Here is a 15,216-nt window from a genome sequence, read left to right on the forward strand (position 1 = left end):
CTTGCTTCTCTTTATGATAAAGTGAGAATGATTGATATTATATCAAATAAGAATTTGGGTTAAAAAACATACGAGAGAGGATGGAAGAGATATGTAAAATTTGAAAAATCTCATATCAGGTCGGTGCAAAAATATTTGCCTGTTTGTAGAAGGGGAATTTTTAAATCATTGTAATTTATTTTATACATATTGTTATTTCTTTAAAATTGAACATTTAAATATTGCTTAAACATTAATAAAAATTTTAAATATTGTTATAACATCATGATTAATTTAGAACTTTTTTTTTTTTTTTTTTTTTTAGGGTATTAAAACTTCATTCATATTTTTATTACGCAATATTCTCACTCATGTTCACCCCAAAACAGCTTTTAGTCAACAATTAATACTCGTCCCCACGCAGCGCTACTGACTAAAGATCTCCAGGGAGAATTTGGTTGGGGAATTTTTCCCCATCCTTCATATTCTCCTGACCTTGCTCCCTCAGATTATCACTTATTTCAATGTTTACAAAACCATTTAGATGGTCTTAGGTTAACATCACGAGAACAGACCGAACAAGAGTTAGATTCACATTTCATATCAAAATCTAAAAAAAAATTACAAGCGAGGCATTTATAAGCTCGTTGACAAATGGAATCAAATTATGGAGAAAAATGGACGTTATTGTTATGCATAAGGATTTCCAAAAACAGTTTTTCAGTTTCAAGATTAAATTTTAAATCTGCAAGAACTTTTGCACCGACTTGATAATAAAAACAGTACCATATTTTCGGGGATTAAAGTTTTGTATATTTATTTGTAATGGGACGATTCCAATATTTTTCCCATTTCTGATACAATTACCAATTCCATATGAATTTCCTGGTTCTGATTCTTTATAAATTTCTAAATATTGAGCTGTAAAATGGTAAAAGGAGCCTGTGAGAGATGATGGGAGGAGTAAGGAAGTCAGAACACCAGAGTTGATCGGCCAAATAAAGAATTTAATGGATAAGGACCGTCGTGTATCTAGACAATAAGTGCACAGTTTGATGTCAGTGTGGGAACTGTACATACAATTATTCACAAGGAAGGTTTACACAAATGTACCATCTTTATCACAGACTATTTAACCAAGAATGGGCATCAAGACAGTTCCTCACCCTCCCTATAGTCCAGACCTTGCTCCCTGTGACTTTTGGTTATTCCCTAAGCTCAAGAAAAACCTTAGAGGCTGTTGTTATGAGACCATTGAGATGAAAGATGCTGTGACACAGGAGGACTTCCATGGAACTTTCCAGAAGTTGTTGCAACGGTACAACAAGTGTATTGCAGCTAGATGACTTGAAAGGAGTTTCATGTGTGTACTATCAATAAAAGTGCCTATACGAGAAACGTCTTGAAGGCACCTCGTACATGTGCTCATATTTTCTCAAATGTACAAACGGGTTTGTTTTACTGTACACATAGATTCGAAAAAGTTGCCAAAAAACAAATATAGAACAAATAAATGTTATCAAAGGCAAGATAAGTTACTTTTCTACCTAACTGGATATATTTTTTGCGTTTTTATTCAATGTAACATGTTTATTCAGCTCGAAAAACATGCAGTGTTTACCGATGTATTGGAAAATTCAAAATGGCAGCCGACTCTCTCTCGGAGAGGGTACGTTTGGGAAAAGGTGTTATAAATAATAAACTAGACAAAATACTGTTAGAAAACAACCGAATACATGTCAACTTATGTCACGGTAACATATATTGAGCGAATTTCTAACAGTATTTTGTCTAGTTTATTATTTATAATACCTTTTCCCAAACGTACCCTCTCCGAGAGAGAGTCGGCTGCCATTTTGAATTTTCCAATACATCGGTAAACACTGTATGTTTTTCGAGCTGAATAAACATGTTACACCGAATAAAAACACAAAAAATATATCCAGTTAGGTAGAAAAGTAACTTATCTTGCCTTTGATAACATTTATTTGTTCTATATTTGTTTTTTGACAACTTTTTCGAATCTATGTGTACAGTAATACAAATCCGTACAAACACATGAGGGAGTGATCTATAGATTTTAATTTTACTGGAAATTTAAATCAATAAATATTGATTTTTTTTTTTTTTTTTTTTTTTTTTTTTTTTTTTTTTTTTTTTTTTTTTGCTATCAGCAGTGTAAGATTTTGTTTTAAACTTATATATATATATATATATATATATATATATATATATATTTACAAAGGAGTCACCACTTATCAAGGCCCGGATACCACTCGAGAATAAGGGTTAATGGGTGTACGTAAGTAGTGGAAATCATATAGAAAAATGATATTGATCAAACAGACTGACAAATAAACAATTGAAAAATGAAAAAAAAAAAAAAAGCATAAAAACAACCAAACAATTTTTCATTTTAAAGATGGAATTTTAAATCGACAAAAACAAAAAAAGCTGATGTCAACACATTTTTTTACTTTCAGATATTATTTCTTTTTTCTTTTTCTTTCTTTCTTTTTCTTTCTTTCTTTCTTTCTCTTTTTTTTTTTTTTTTTTTTTTTTTTAACTCTAGACTAGTTACTCGACTAATTTTCGTTTGGTTTTGTATGCTCATTGACCTTTCTTTCAATGCAGATCAGGGCAAAGCCAGCAGCAGTTTGCCACAGAAACAGAAGATGCGCAATAACTATGCATCCGCTGATTGTGGGGCCAAAATAGTTCTTGCCAACCCAGAGGCGGAAAATACTAAATTCATCCTGAATGGAAATCCAGATGAATACATGATCAACCCGTGCCAGGCAAAAAAATGGTAGGTTGTTTTTTTTTTGTTTTTTTCTTTTTCTTTTCCTCCAAGGATGTGAATTATCTACATTTTAGTGGAATTCCGGCTTTTTTTTTTTTTTTTTTTTTTTTTTAATCCAGTTGAATTTTTTGTTTTTAAATCCAGTCTTTTCTTTTTTTTTTTTTTTTTTTTTTTTTAATTCAACCATATTTTTTTCGGGGGGGGGGGGTCATTTTGGGGGGGTTAAATTCAGGCATACATTTTTGTTTTTAAATCAAAGCGGATTCTTTTTTTTTTATTATTATTCAGGCAGATTTCCACTTAAATTTCTTATAGATGTGAATTCTTGGTTTTATGGCTGGAAGCAACTTTTTTCTCAATATTTCATCTAAATAATTGTTATTGCTGTGGTTTCCTAGATATTAATCCAATGAAATTAATTAATAATCTACTATATAATAAAATGATTGCAGAAATTCCCCTGTGGACGAAAATACTGTAGGTTTGCTACAATATATGCCACATACAAATTTATTATATCTACATTATTAGTCACTATCTTATGTAACTTTAGAATGACATTTCACATCTATTTAGTCGTTATAATAAAATCCTACATTACATCGTAGGAGCAACATCATCACAATTACACCATCTTCAAAGTAGTTCCTATTTTATCCTCTAAATCTAAAGTCCTCCTATTGCCCCCACTCAAGACCGGGAAGAAATATACACATTATAACCCTATTGCCCTGACACCCTACTTAACTGGATCATACACTCATACATACAATTATCTTGGATTATAGATCAGTTGTTTTTTTGAGGGAGTTTTTTTTTTTTTTGTTTCTTTGTTTTGGGGGGGGGGTTCAAGATAAATCTTTACCTTAGATCCACTTTCCTTTTAAAATGACTACTTTTGTAGGTTTCTCACTATGCTGATTAAAAAAATCTCATTTATATTTGGATTTTTTACGATATAAAGCCCTGTATTATTCACACTTTAAATCACTACGAAAGGAGAGGGGCATGCTTCCACCTGGCAACACCGGTTAACAGGTCCTGCTAGTATTTAATAAAAACAAAACCACTTTTAATGTCTATACAGAATTTTTTCTCGTACTTCTCTGATTGTGACATTTAAAGTTTATCGCAAACATAATGTTTAATTTGTATACCTTATCTCAAAAATTCAGAACTGCAATAAAGTTGTTTATTAAAAAAAAAAATACTTCAGTTAAAATTTTCATTATATAATGTACATTTCTCTTTTCCAGGTTCATTGTCGAGCTGTGTGAGACTATCCAGATAAAAAATATTGAGACGGCCAGCCTTGAACTCTTCTCGTCTCGTCCCAAGTCTTTCAGATTCTCGTTCAGCGACAGGTAAACAAATTCTTATACCAAACTTGTTTTTATTTTATTTATTTTTTTTATTGAATACTGTTTACTTTCATCACTTCCCTTATTTTGTTCTTATTCCAAGTAGCTTGTAGCAGAGAGCCGGGCGATCTCTGAGGCACTGTTCTGTTGCCAGCTCACCATATGACACCCTTGGGGATACGGTCATCATATATCCAGTGGACTTGACCCAGCCAGCAGATTCTGCGCTGACAGAGGAGCAGGCGCATGCTGAGACATCCAGTATGCACCAGCACATTGGTGTTGGTGACCCTGTCCTGCCAGGTAATGCTCAGGATATGGCGTGGCGCAGGCAACGAAGGTGTCTCCAAACTACTTTTTTGGCGTGCATAGGTGGCCCAGGACTCATCGCCGTAGAGAAGTGTGTTGAGCACACAAGCCTGATACACCCTAATTTTGGTGTTGAGAGTGAGCTGACTGTGACTCCACACACTCTAGCTCAGAGTAGCCATCACACATGCAGTTTTGACAATGTGTTTGTTAATGGACTGGTGCATCTGCTACTAATCTCTCTTGGACAGAGTTCAAAAGAGTCACCAACCTAATTGGTCCCGAACTGTCAGCTAGGCTTCAGCCACTGCCCCATCGACGAAATGTTGCATCCCTATTCTACAAGTATTTTAATGGTAGATGCTCTGACAAACTACAAGCCCTTGTACCCCCTTGACATGAATACCCCCGATAAACTCGACAAGCAGCAAAATCCCACCCCTACACAGTAGAGATTCCCAGATGCCAGAAAGTTTCTTTCCCAGAAATGCTAGACTTTGGAATTCCCTTCCAGGTTCCCGTTTCTCCGACTACTGACATGCAGAAGTTCAAGTGTAAAGTAAACCATCATCTTGCTGCTAAACTCTTTACATAGTGTTCCTGCAATTATATCCCAGATAGCTGTCCCCTACATCAAAGTGGCACTGTGCCTTGTTTGGGGTGAAAATGCAATAAAAAAAAAAAAGACAGAGAGAGACACGGGTTTCAGGTGATTTTCAGGATTGTCTAGTTTTTATAATTAGAAAGAGCATGGGGGGGGGTATAGGTGACATGGTTTGGACGATTTGATATTAAATTGTTCCGCCCTGTGCTTCGATGGTATCACCGAGTTAACATTAATATTCTAATCTTCTGATGCTCTATAAATGTGTACAGAATTTTTGGTAAAAGAAATGAGTAACTTTTTTGTTTCGTTTTTTTTTTTTTTTTTTTTTTTCCCCCCCAGATATCCTACAAAAGAGTGGCATGAATTTGGCACGTTTGATTCCACTGAAGAACGGACCGTCCATAAGTATCAGATTGCAGAGGACAATTATGCCAAGTTTATCAAAGTAGACATCCTGGATCATTACGGAGGAGAACATTTTTGCCCTCTCACTCTGTTCAGGTAAGCTCTCTTATAACTATGGGCACCATCTATCCGTCAGGATATTCCGAAATATCTGGAATTTCATTGGAGTGACAAACCTTAAAGTATATAAGTTTTGGATGCCGTTTGAAATAAGTTTTGGGCAGCAACACAAATGTTTATTATCTTGATACTAGCAGGGCACTTGTCATTGCCCAGTTGTAAAATACGCTTAAATATATTTCAAATTATATTTTAGAATTGTTTTTTTTTTTATGGAAATTAAGACTCCGGTCAACATCAGGTAGCCCTGACTATATTATTTATAGTAACTTTATTTTGAAGAAAATGGTCATATTTTTTTCAAGACTGTGTGTTTTAATGGGAAACTTTTAAACTGACCAAGTATATGAAGAAGTTTGTTATAATAAATTTTAAATATCAAAAGTAGGTTATTATCCTCATCTTTTCTTAATTGTTTCATGATGTTTCGGCCAACTATTCCTCTGGCCTTCATCAAGTGGTAACCGCGACGGATAGGAACTCTGAATCTCCTGACTGCATTCACTGCAATTACTGCCTTCCGTAGTTATTGTCGTCTCACCACGTTTTGGCCCAGTAAGCCTCTGGCCGGCTTTGGGTAGGAGTGAAACCGTTATCTTCAGACAATTCTCACCTGGAACCGTAGAGATTCAACGTCTCTATCCACTGCGCTACGGGTCCCAAAGGGCGATCAAGGTTGAATTTTTTGGTCTTATAAATTCATGTTTATTATCTGATCTTCCATGGTCGGGTCCATACCGAATGGTATATATTATTTTTTTAATTGGAATTCATTGATTATAAATAATACTCATCTCAATGAATTCCAATTAAATAATATATAAAAAGTAGGCTTTTAATATCAATGTCAGAGCGAGAAAAAAACTATTTTTATAGGTATATTGATTATAGTATCAAGCAGACTTTTTTTTTTTATGGAAATTAAGATGTTTACTAGCCTGGGTGCTCGGCGTTGCCCAGGTGTTTGTAGGTGTGTGTTGAGCAAAAATAAAACAAAGTTTTAGTAGGCAGGCAGGCTCGGACCCATGACGTGAAGGTGGAAAAGAAAGTGAAAGTCTGTGTAAGTGTAAAGTTGAGCAAAACAAAAAAAAAAAAAAAAAGGCTCGAACCCGTACCACAAAGGAGGAAAAGAACGTGAAAAAAAAAAACAAAAAAAAACGTAATGCATTGTTGCGCCCACTGCCAAACCGGAAGTGACATAGATTTAAATTAAGGCTAGACAATCAAAAAGAGGCGATGACTTTCGAAAATATTGGCGAAAAAAGTGACCTGTAGAAAAGTGCCCAGTTGAGAGTGCAGGAATTAATGTTTTGGGCTAATTTTTCGATATTTGTCGTCTGAAGGGTCGAGCTTCAAAATGATGCCGATCTTGTGAAAATTTGTTGGCCACTGTGAAGATTTTGCAAGACATACATACATGCGTACATACATACAGACAGGTGAGATTTATATTATAGATGGTATCTTTATTTTGAAGAGAATGGTCATATTCTTTTCAAGACTGTCATTCAAAATTTTTTTTTTGTGTGTATGTGCATGTTTTTTTTGTTTTTTTTTTTTTTAATGGGAAACATTTAAAGAATTGCGATTGAACGCTATAACAATGCAGTTTTGTAGAAAAATACTTCGGTATGAGACAAGGTAAACAGAATGACAATATTGAAAGATTTCAATCATTTTCAATTATAATGTATTTATTTATGTGTCGAAACAGAATGGTATCAAGTTATGTCTTTTGAATTTTTAAGGGATACCTCACCTTCAGAAAGGAAAAAAATGTGAAGTCACTTGATGAGGGTGTGTTTATGCCAGAAGTCGGAAACGGTAGCATCGCAGTAGGACAGACTCGCAGAGTTATTAAATTATTCTTGAAATGCAGATCAGCATTAATCGTTGAATAATGTTACAACTTAATAAATAATAATAAAAAAATTGCTTTAACATTCTCCTTCTCCAAATAAAAAAAATATCAAAATTTTTTGTTAAATAACTGGGGGTTTTTTTTGGGTTTTTTTTTTTTTTTTTACTTTGAATTCATTTTTGAGATGAGTAATTCGTATTTATTTATTTTATTATTGCGGGCTATTATCCTTAGCGAGATCAGATGATAAATAAACGTGGATCTATAAGCCCAAAAAATCCAACCTTGATCGCCCTTCGGAGCCCGTGACGCAATGGATAAATACGTTGAATTTCCAGGTGAGAATTGTCTGAAAATAGCGGTTTCAATCCTACCCGAAGCTGGCCAATTTAATGTAACAAAACATGGTGAGATGACAACAACTATGGACAGCAGTAATTGCTGAGGACGCAGTTAGATTTGGAGTTCCTATCCCGTTGCGGTAACCATCTGACGAAGGCTAGAGGAATAGTTGGCCGAAAAGTCGTAAACAACAACTAAGAATGATGAGGATAAAAGTCCATAATGAATAAATCATCCTTTTTTTTTTGTATTGTAAATTGGCCAATTTTCACCAGCTCAGACTCCCATTATTTATATCATTTTTTATTGGAATCTTTTGAGACAAGTAATTTATTTATTTGTGAACTGGGTACGTGTACAGTTTAGTCAAGACATTAAAAAATGAAAATATCGAAAAAAAGGTTATATTTCACGTATCCGTTATGAAACGAAGTTCTCCGAAAAAAATTTTCACTTAATTTCATCAAGTAGTTTTTTTTTTTTTTTTTTTTTTTTTTTTTTTACAGCGAAAAAAACAATTTGTTATGATACCGAGCAAAAGGTTCGATTTTTAGGAAGAAAGGCTAGTATTAAAGATGGGGAGGGAGTGTCGGCACTTTACATTGAGTTATCTCCCCGTGGCATGTTGTTCAGCAAATTTCACAATGGCTGACTTCAACGCGCTCTCAGAAGAACGTGTTTTTCCGCTGTAAAAAAAAAACTACTCGATCAAATTAAATGAAATTTTTTTTCGGAGATCTTCAGTCCAAAACAACCTTTTTTCTATATTTTCATTTTTTTTAATGTCTTGACTAAACTGTACAAGTGCCGCGAACTGTTATCTCCCGAAAGAGGCCAAAGGAATAGTTGGCCGAAACATAGTGAAACATCGACTATAAAGATGGGGATAACAGGCAGCAAATAAAGATGCCATCATTTAACCATTTATTACGTTTCTAAACGATGCCGTATTAACAAAATATCAGATTCTTATTATAAATTCCAAAATTCTTCTTTCAGGGTTTTTGGTTTCACAATTGAGGAAGATATAGATGGTGAGCCTTCAAGCAGTCCTTCAGCCGACGATGAAGGTAAATACCTTTTTTTTTCTATCCACACCGCCTTTTCTCTTTACCAACCATTGTTTTCTTCCTTTCCTTTTACAAAACTCAGTCATGTTCTGCAAAATCAAAAGCAAAATATTTTTCAAACATCATGAATAAATATTTGAAAATATAAAGAACTTGAAGCATATTTACCTCCCAGTAATTTTATGAATTGATTAAAACAGTATTATCATAATAAAAGTAACAAGCGGGACCTGTGGAAATTCCACAAGGGACTCATTCATATGTAATTGATATTGATGTTGACTCATTCATATGTAATTGATATTGATGTTGACTCATTCATATGTAATTGATATTGATGTTGACTCATTCATATGTAATTGATATTGATGTTGACTCATTCATATGTAATTGATATTGATGTTGACTCATTCATATGTAATTGATATTGATGTTGACTCATTCATATGTAATTGATATTGATGTTGACTCATTCATATGTAATTGATATTGATGTTGACTCATTCATATGTAATTGATATTGATGTTGACTCATTCATATGTAATTGATATTGATGTTGACTCATTCATATGTAATTGATATTGATGTTGACTCATTCATATGTAATTGATATTGATGTTGACTCATTCATATGTAATTGATATTGATGTTGACTCATTCATATGTAATTGATATTGATGTTGACTCATTCATATGTAATTGATATTGATGTTGACTCATTCATATGTAATTGATATTGATGTTGACTCATTCATATGTAATTGATATTGATGTTGACTCATTCATATGTAATTGATATTGATGTTGACTCATTCATATGTAATTGATATTGATGTTGACTCTTTCATATGTAATTGATATTGATGTTGATTCATTCATATGTAATTGATATTGATGTTGACTCATTCATATGTAATTGATATTGATGTTGACTCATTCATATGTAATTGATATTGATGTTGACTCATTCATATGTAATTGATATTGATGTTGACTCATTCATATGTAATTGATATTGATGTTGGCATTCTGTAGATGTTCAGCATAAATGGAGACACTGATATTATTGTAGCTCTTTTGTTAAAACTGCAAAAGTATTTATCTAAGCTAGCAGGGACACCTGGATCGTAAAATATGCTTAAATATGATATTTTAATTCTTGCAAATTTTGTACATATTATTATTATAGAGTTAATGTTCTATCGATTTTTATATATTATAAAGTTGTGATTTCAAAAAAAAATATATATCCATATGACTTGGGTGCATCAGCTTTAATTGAAAGCAAAACAAAAACTTTGAAATAAATAAATATATATATATATATATATATATATATATATATATATATATATATATATTACAGCACAATCGCGTTGACACACCGGTTCTCGTCAGATCACCGAAGTTAAGCAATGTTGAGCCTTGTTAGTACCAAATGGGTGGCAATTTGGGAATTCTAGGCACTGTATGTGCTCTCTGCGTATCTCGGCATTTGTTTCCAGTCGTCCTGTAAATATACTTCACTTGCCACTGGTATTTAACAACGTCAATTCAGGAGATATGTGATTGGAGATTGCACACCTCCCTGCAACAATAATTTTACGCGCAGGCACCCCTTCGTGGGTATCCATGGTCTGTTAAAGATTGAAGGAGCCCCTTTTCTATACAGTACCATGAGCACTGTTCTTTTAAAGTATTAATACATTAAAATAAACTTTGCTCTTTAGACTCCAGGTCTAATTCCCTCTATATAATATATATATATATATATATATATATATATATATATACATATATATGAACAAATGATTAATAAAACATGTTAAAAGACATCTTGAAAAAGAGTTAAAAACATATTTAATTTTTAAAAAAGGAAGCACAAGATAAGTGGATAGTCCTTAATTCGCGGAGTTTCGAAGAAATACTCTCCTTCTCATCAGAGGGCAGGAATTAGCAAAATGCAGGATCGGATTTTGCATATAAAAGTATTTAATGAAACTACAAGTAAGTCACAGATCTTACTTGGTTAAAAAAAGGGTGAGGTAAGGGGAACAGGAAGCAAAAGAAATATGATAAAAAGATTTCACATGAATGGATAGTCCAGTGAAGGGTAAAATTCCAAAAATGGTAAAATCCAAAACGGTCGAATTTAAAATTTCAATCCAATGGGTAAATTCCAAATGGTCCAAAATAATTTGAAAAGGCAGAGTTCCTTGGAAAAAAGCGCAAATAGCATGAATTCAAAATCATTAAAAGAAAAGCACTAGAGATAATATTTAAAACACGTCTGTCAAGGCTGGATGAATCAAAAAAATTAAGGTTTAAAAAAAAAAAAAAAAAAAAAACGAAAAGCGGTGAAAGTTTAAATTTGAAAAGCAAGGTCAAACTGACCCAGACAAAAAGTGCGAAAGTTAGCGTTAATAATTAGGTCAGCTTAGATATGCACGTGAAAGTCCCAGAATTAAATTAAGAAAACTGATCAGAAGAACAAATAAATGGCCAAGTTTAAGAAATGGGGCGTCTGTTATATATATATATATATATATATATATAAAAAAGTGAAAGTAAATAAATAAAAAAATAAATAGAAAATTATATATATACACATATATATATATATATATATATATATAACTACTTCATTTATTCGCATAAATTTAATATATGAAAGTATAGATTTATGCGTAAACTTTAAGTATTTACTTCAAAAGTGCTCAATACGTAGGTAGAGCAAGTTAGTAATTTATAAAATATATATGGCGATTAAGCTACACTGAATATTCTGCATTTCATCCAACTATAGGATTCGTCAGGCTTATGCGCATAAGCCTGACGAATCCTATAGTTGGATGAAACGCAGAATATTCAGTGTAGCTTAATCGCCATATATATATATATATATATATACACATACAGACACACACAAATGCACACATACATGTATATACATACACACACGCATATAAATATATATACATATATGTATACATATACAATAACACACACACATATATATATACACATATATATACACACACACACGCATGCATAAATATATACACATATCCAAAAAACATATACAAGTTAAACCAGAACATACATACTTACATACAAATTAAGGGGAGGGAGAGGCCGGTAACTACAAACTCCGGAATAAGGCAAATAAATGTGTATGTAAATGCATATAGTGAAATATAAGTAAACAAATACATAGAATAAAAATGAGTAGGTTGATGTATATATTTAATTAATAGGTATACTTATACCATAAAATGGAGACAGCAGATGGAAAACCAGCCAAAGAAATAAAGAAAAACAAATAAAATTAAAAATATAAAAAGCTTAGGAGGTAAGATTATAAAAAAAAAAAAAAGATTATGGGGAAAAAATATATATTTGAAGGGTTAAATTAATAGCTATGTGATTTCAAATTTACCATATTTAAACTTGGACATATGTTTGCAATAGGAGATCAGTTCGTTTTTAGAGTTTATTATATTACTACTTTGAGGGTAGGTTATAATAGTTATATATATATATATAAACTTGAGTGTAATCAGCTACAACCAAAACTTATAGAGAATTCTTGATAAAATTATTTTTAAAAAGTATAGATTACTGAAGTGCCATCAGCTGGAATCGAAACCAAAACTTTTGAAGAATTTTTAGTAAAATTATTTATTACAAGGGTTGTCTTTAACTCCTTGCTTCCATGCGAGCCGTTTTTTTTTTTTTTTGTTTTTTTTTTATGAGCTTTTTACCAACTGTTGTCTATACCTTAATAACAAACGACTCGGATGTAAGTGTGACACAGAAAATAACACACACTATCGTATTAATATATAGATTTTAGTTTTATAATTTGGTCCGATGAATCCTCTAATGATCAAACATATCTTCGTATCATTTCTCTCCATCCAATGCATGTCCACAACAATCATTGTAGCATACATGAATTATTGGCCAAGATATGACATGTTCTTCTTTCCTTTGAAAGAAATATTAAATTTATAGTCAATATTTATGACCTTTACATCCACAATATGGCTCATTTATTCCTTTTGTTTTTGTTTTGTTTTTTAATTGTTAAAATAATTTTTATTTTGATCTTTAATAAAAATGTTTAATTTTGAAAAAGAAAATTTTCATTTAAAAACAAATGTTTGCTTTTTTAAAAAAAAAAAAAAAATGGGTCCCTCTTTGTTATAATAGCGAGATCTGAAAATCAAAATATTGAATTTCAATTAAAACCAATGGTATCTACTTAATTGCCATGTCGCAGTAATGAACATATCCAAAAATGATGAAAAATGATGAGGTAGAAAATTAATGAAAATAGTTTTTGAATACAATTAGAAAAAATTGAGTTTTGCAAAAACAAAATAAACAGGAGAGTTCAAATTGTAACAAAAGGGAGGTATTTTTTTTCTGAAAACTGAAAATCTTAGGCCAATTTAGCAAAACTCAATCTTTGTTATGCTAAATGTCTTCGGAAACTTTTTATTAGTAAATTGCGGGGAGGCAGTTTTGCCCGGTCGTAAAATACTCTTAAATATGATATTTTAATTTGTCCAGATTTCGTTTGTATGTGTAATATATATAATATATACTCGGGTTTTTTTATATTCAAAAGTAATGGACTAATGAATTCAACGAGGTTGTTAGATAGTGCTCAATAAAAAGAGCTGATAATACTTGTTTATTGTTATATAAACATGCTCACATCCCGCTGCTACAAATAGCCACTTGTTTCAATCAAACAACAGATATCATCAGGCAGCGACTTGACTATTCAAAAGTTCAATGAATAATGGATTTTTATTTTAGGTAGGAACTCTTTAAAAGTTGGAGTTAAAAAACTTAAAACACAGAACTATCTTATAATTAAAGTTCTGTGTTTTAAGTTTTTTAACTCCAACTTTTAAAGAGTTCCTACCTAAAATAAAAATCCATTATTCATTGAACTTTTGAATAGTCAAGTCGCTGCCTGATGATATCTGTTGTTTGATTGAAACAAGTGGCTATTTGTAGCAGCGGGATGTGAGCATGTTTATATAACAATAAACAAGTGTGTGTGTATATGTGTGTGTATATATATATATATATATATATATATATATATAATTTATTTTTTTTCTTAAATTCCATTTTCACCACAAACAAGACACAGTGCCACTTGGATGTATGGGCTACTATCGGGGAAAGTAGTTGCAGGGATACTATATAAGGAGTTGAGCAGCAAGATATCTATTCACATTACACTTGAACTTCTGCATGTCAGTACAGTTGGGGAAGCAGGAACCTGGAAGGCAGTTGCAGAATCTAGCAGTTCTGGAGTAGAAACTATTAGAGTAGAAGGCTTTCTTACACCTAGGGATCTCTACTGCGTGAGGGTGGAACTTTGCTGCTTATTGAGTTCATCGAAGGTATTTACGTCGAGGGGGTACAAGGGCTTGTAGTTCGTCAGCGCATCCACAATTAAAATACTTGTAATATATATTATTACAGTCATGATTTCAAAAGTAAAAAAAGTATTTGAATGCCATCAACTAGAATCGAAAGAGAAAGCAAAACTGTAGCATTCAAAGCTGGTGACGTTAACATTCTACCAACGTGACATGCATTTGAACTGATTAAAAATGTATAATGAATTTTTCAATTTTGACCCATTTTTTGACCATTAAAAATTGTTTTAACTGGTTAAAGACCCATAAAAAAACTATCCGTAAAAAATCCAATCATTTTAAGCCCATAGCGCCGCTCTGCGACTTTTAGTTTTGGAGGAGATAGTTTTAAAAATATGGAAACAGACAGACAGACATATAGCTTTTTATATATGAGATTAATTTTCTACCTTATCGTTTATCGTAATTTTTGGATATGTTCATTACTGCGACATGACAATTAAGTAGCTACCATCGGTGTTACTTGAAATTCAATATTTCAATTTTTAAATTTTATTAGAATGAAGAACCATAATTTGTTTGATTTTTCAAGTTAAGCAACTTGAAATTCAATATTTCGATTTTTAAATTTTATTAGAATGAAGAACCATAATTTGTTTTATTTTTTTTTTTTAATTAAAAATGTTTTTTTATTCAATTTGCAGATGATGATGTCCAAAATGAAAGTCCACCAAATTTATTTAACAGTGCAAAAGGTAAGTAGTTATAAAGGATGAGTCACGGAAAACGGATATTTTTAATTTACCATTTTTCACGTAAGTGTCATAAGCAAACACACGTTGTTCACAACTCCACGGTAGCATGCGGGCAATGAACTGAAAAAAGCAATTCAGAATCAATAACTAAAACAAAATTTAACATAAAAAATAAACAAATAACAAACTAAACGG

At 32.0% G+C, this 15,216-nt stretch overlaps 1 protein-coding gene across 2 annotated transcripts in view; it reads left to right on the forward strand.

Annotated features, from left to right (window-relative positions):
* The window catches only part of LOC145268723 (SUN domain-containing ossification factor-like), a 210,590-nt gene that overhangs the window by 154,494 nt on the left and 40,880 nt on the right, over positions 1-15,216 (forward strand). For both annotated transcript variants that reach the window (XM_080124278.1, XM_080124279.1), the window contains 5 exons: positions 2,614-2,788; positions 4,039-4,146; positions 5,399-5,560; positions 8,787-8,857; positions 14,971-15,021. In XM_080124278.1, the coding sequence (XP_079980404.1) occupies positions 2,614-2,788; positions 4,039-4,146; positions 5,399-5,560; positions 8,787-8,857; positions 14,971-15,021 (567 nt within the window). The remainder of the gene's footprint in view (positions 1-2,613; positions 2,789-4,038; positions 4,147-5,398; positions 5,561-8,786; positions 8,858-14,970; positions 15,022-15,216) is intronic.

The sequence above is a fragment of the Euprymna scolopes genome, chromosome 44 (genome assembly GCF_053919585.1).
Source record: "Euprymna scolopes isolate OS-2025 chromosome 44, ASM5391958v1, whole genome shotgun sequence".
Taxonomy (NCBI): Eukaryota; Metazoa; Mollusca; class Cephalopoda; order Sepiida; family Sepiolidae; genus Euprymna; species Euprymna scolopes.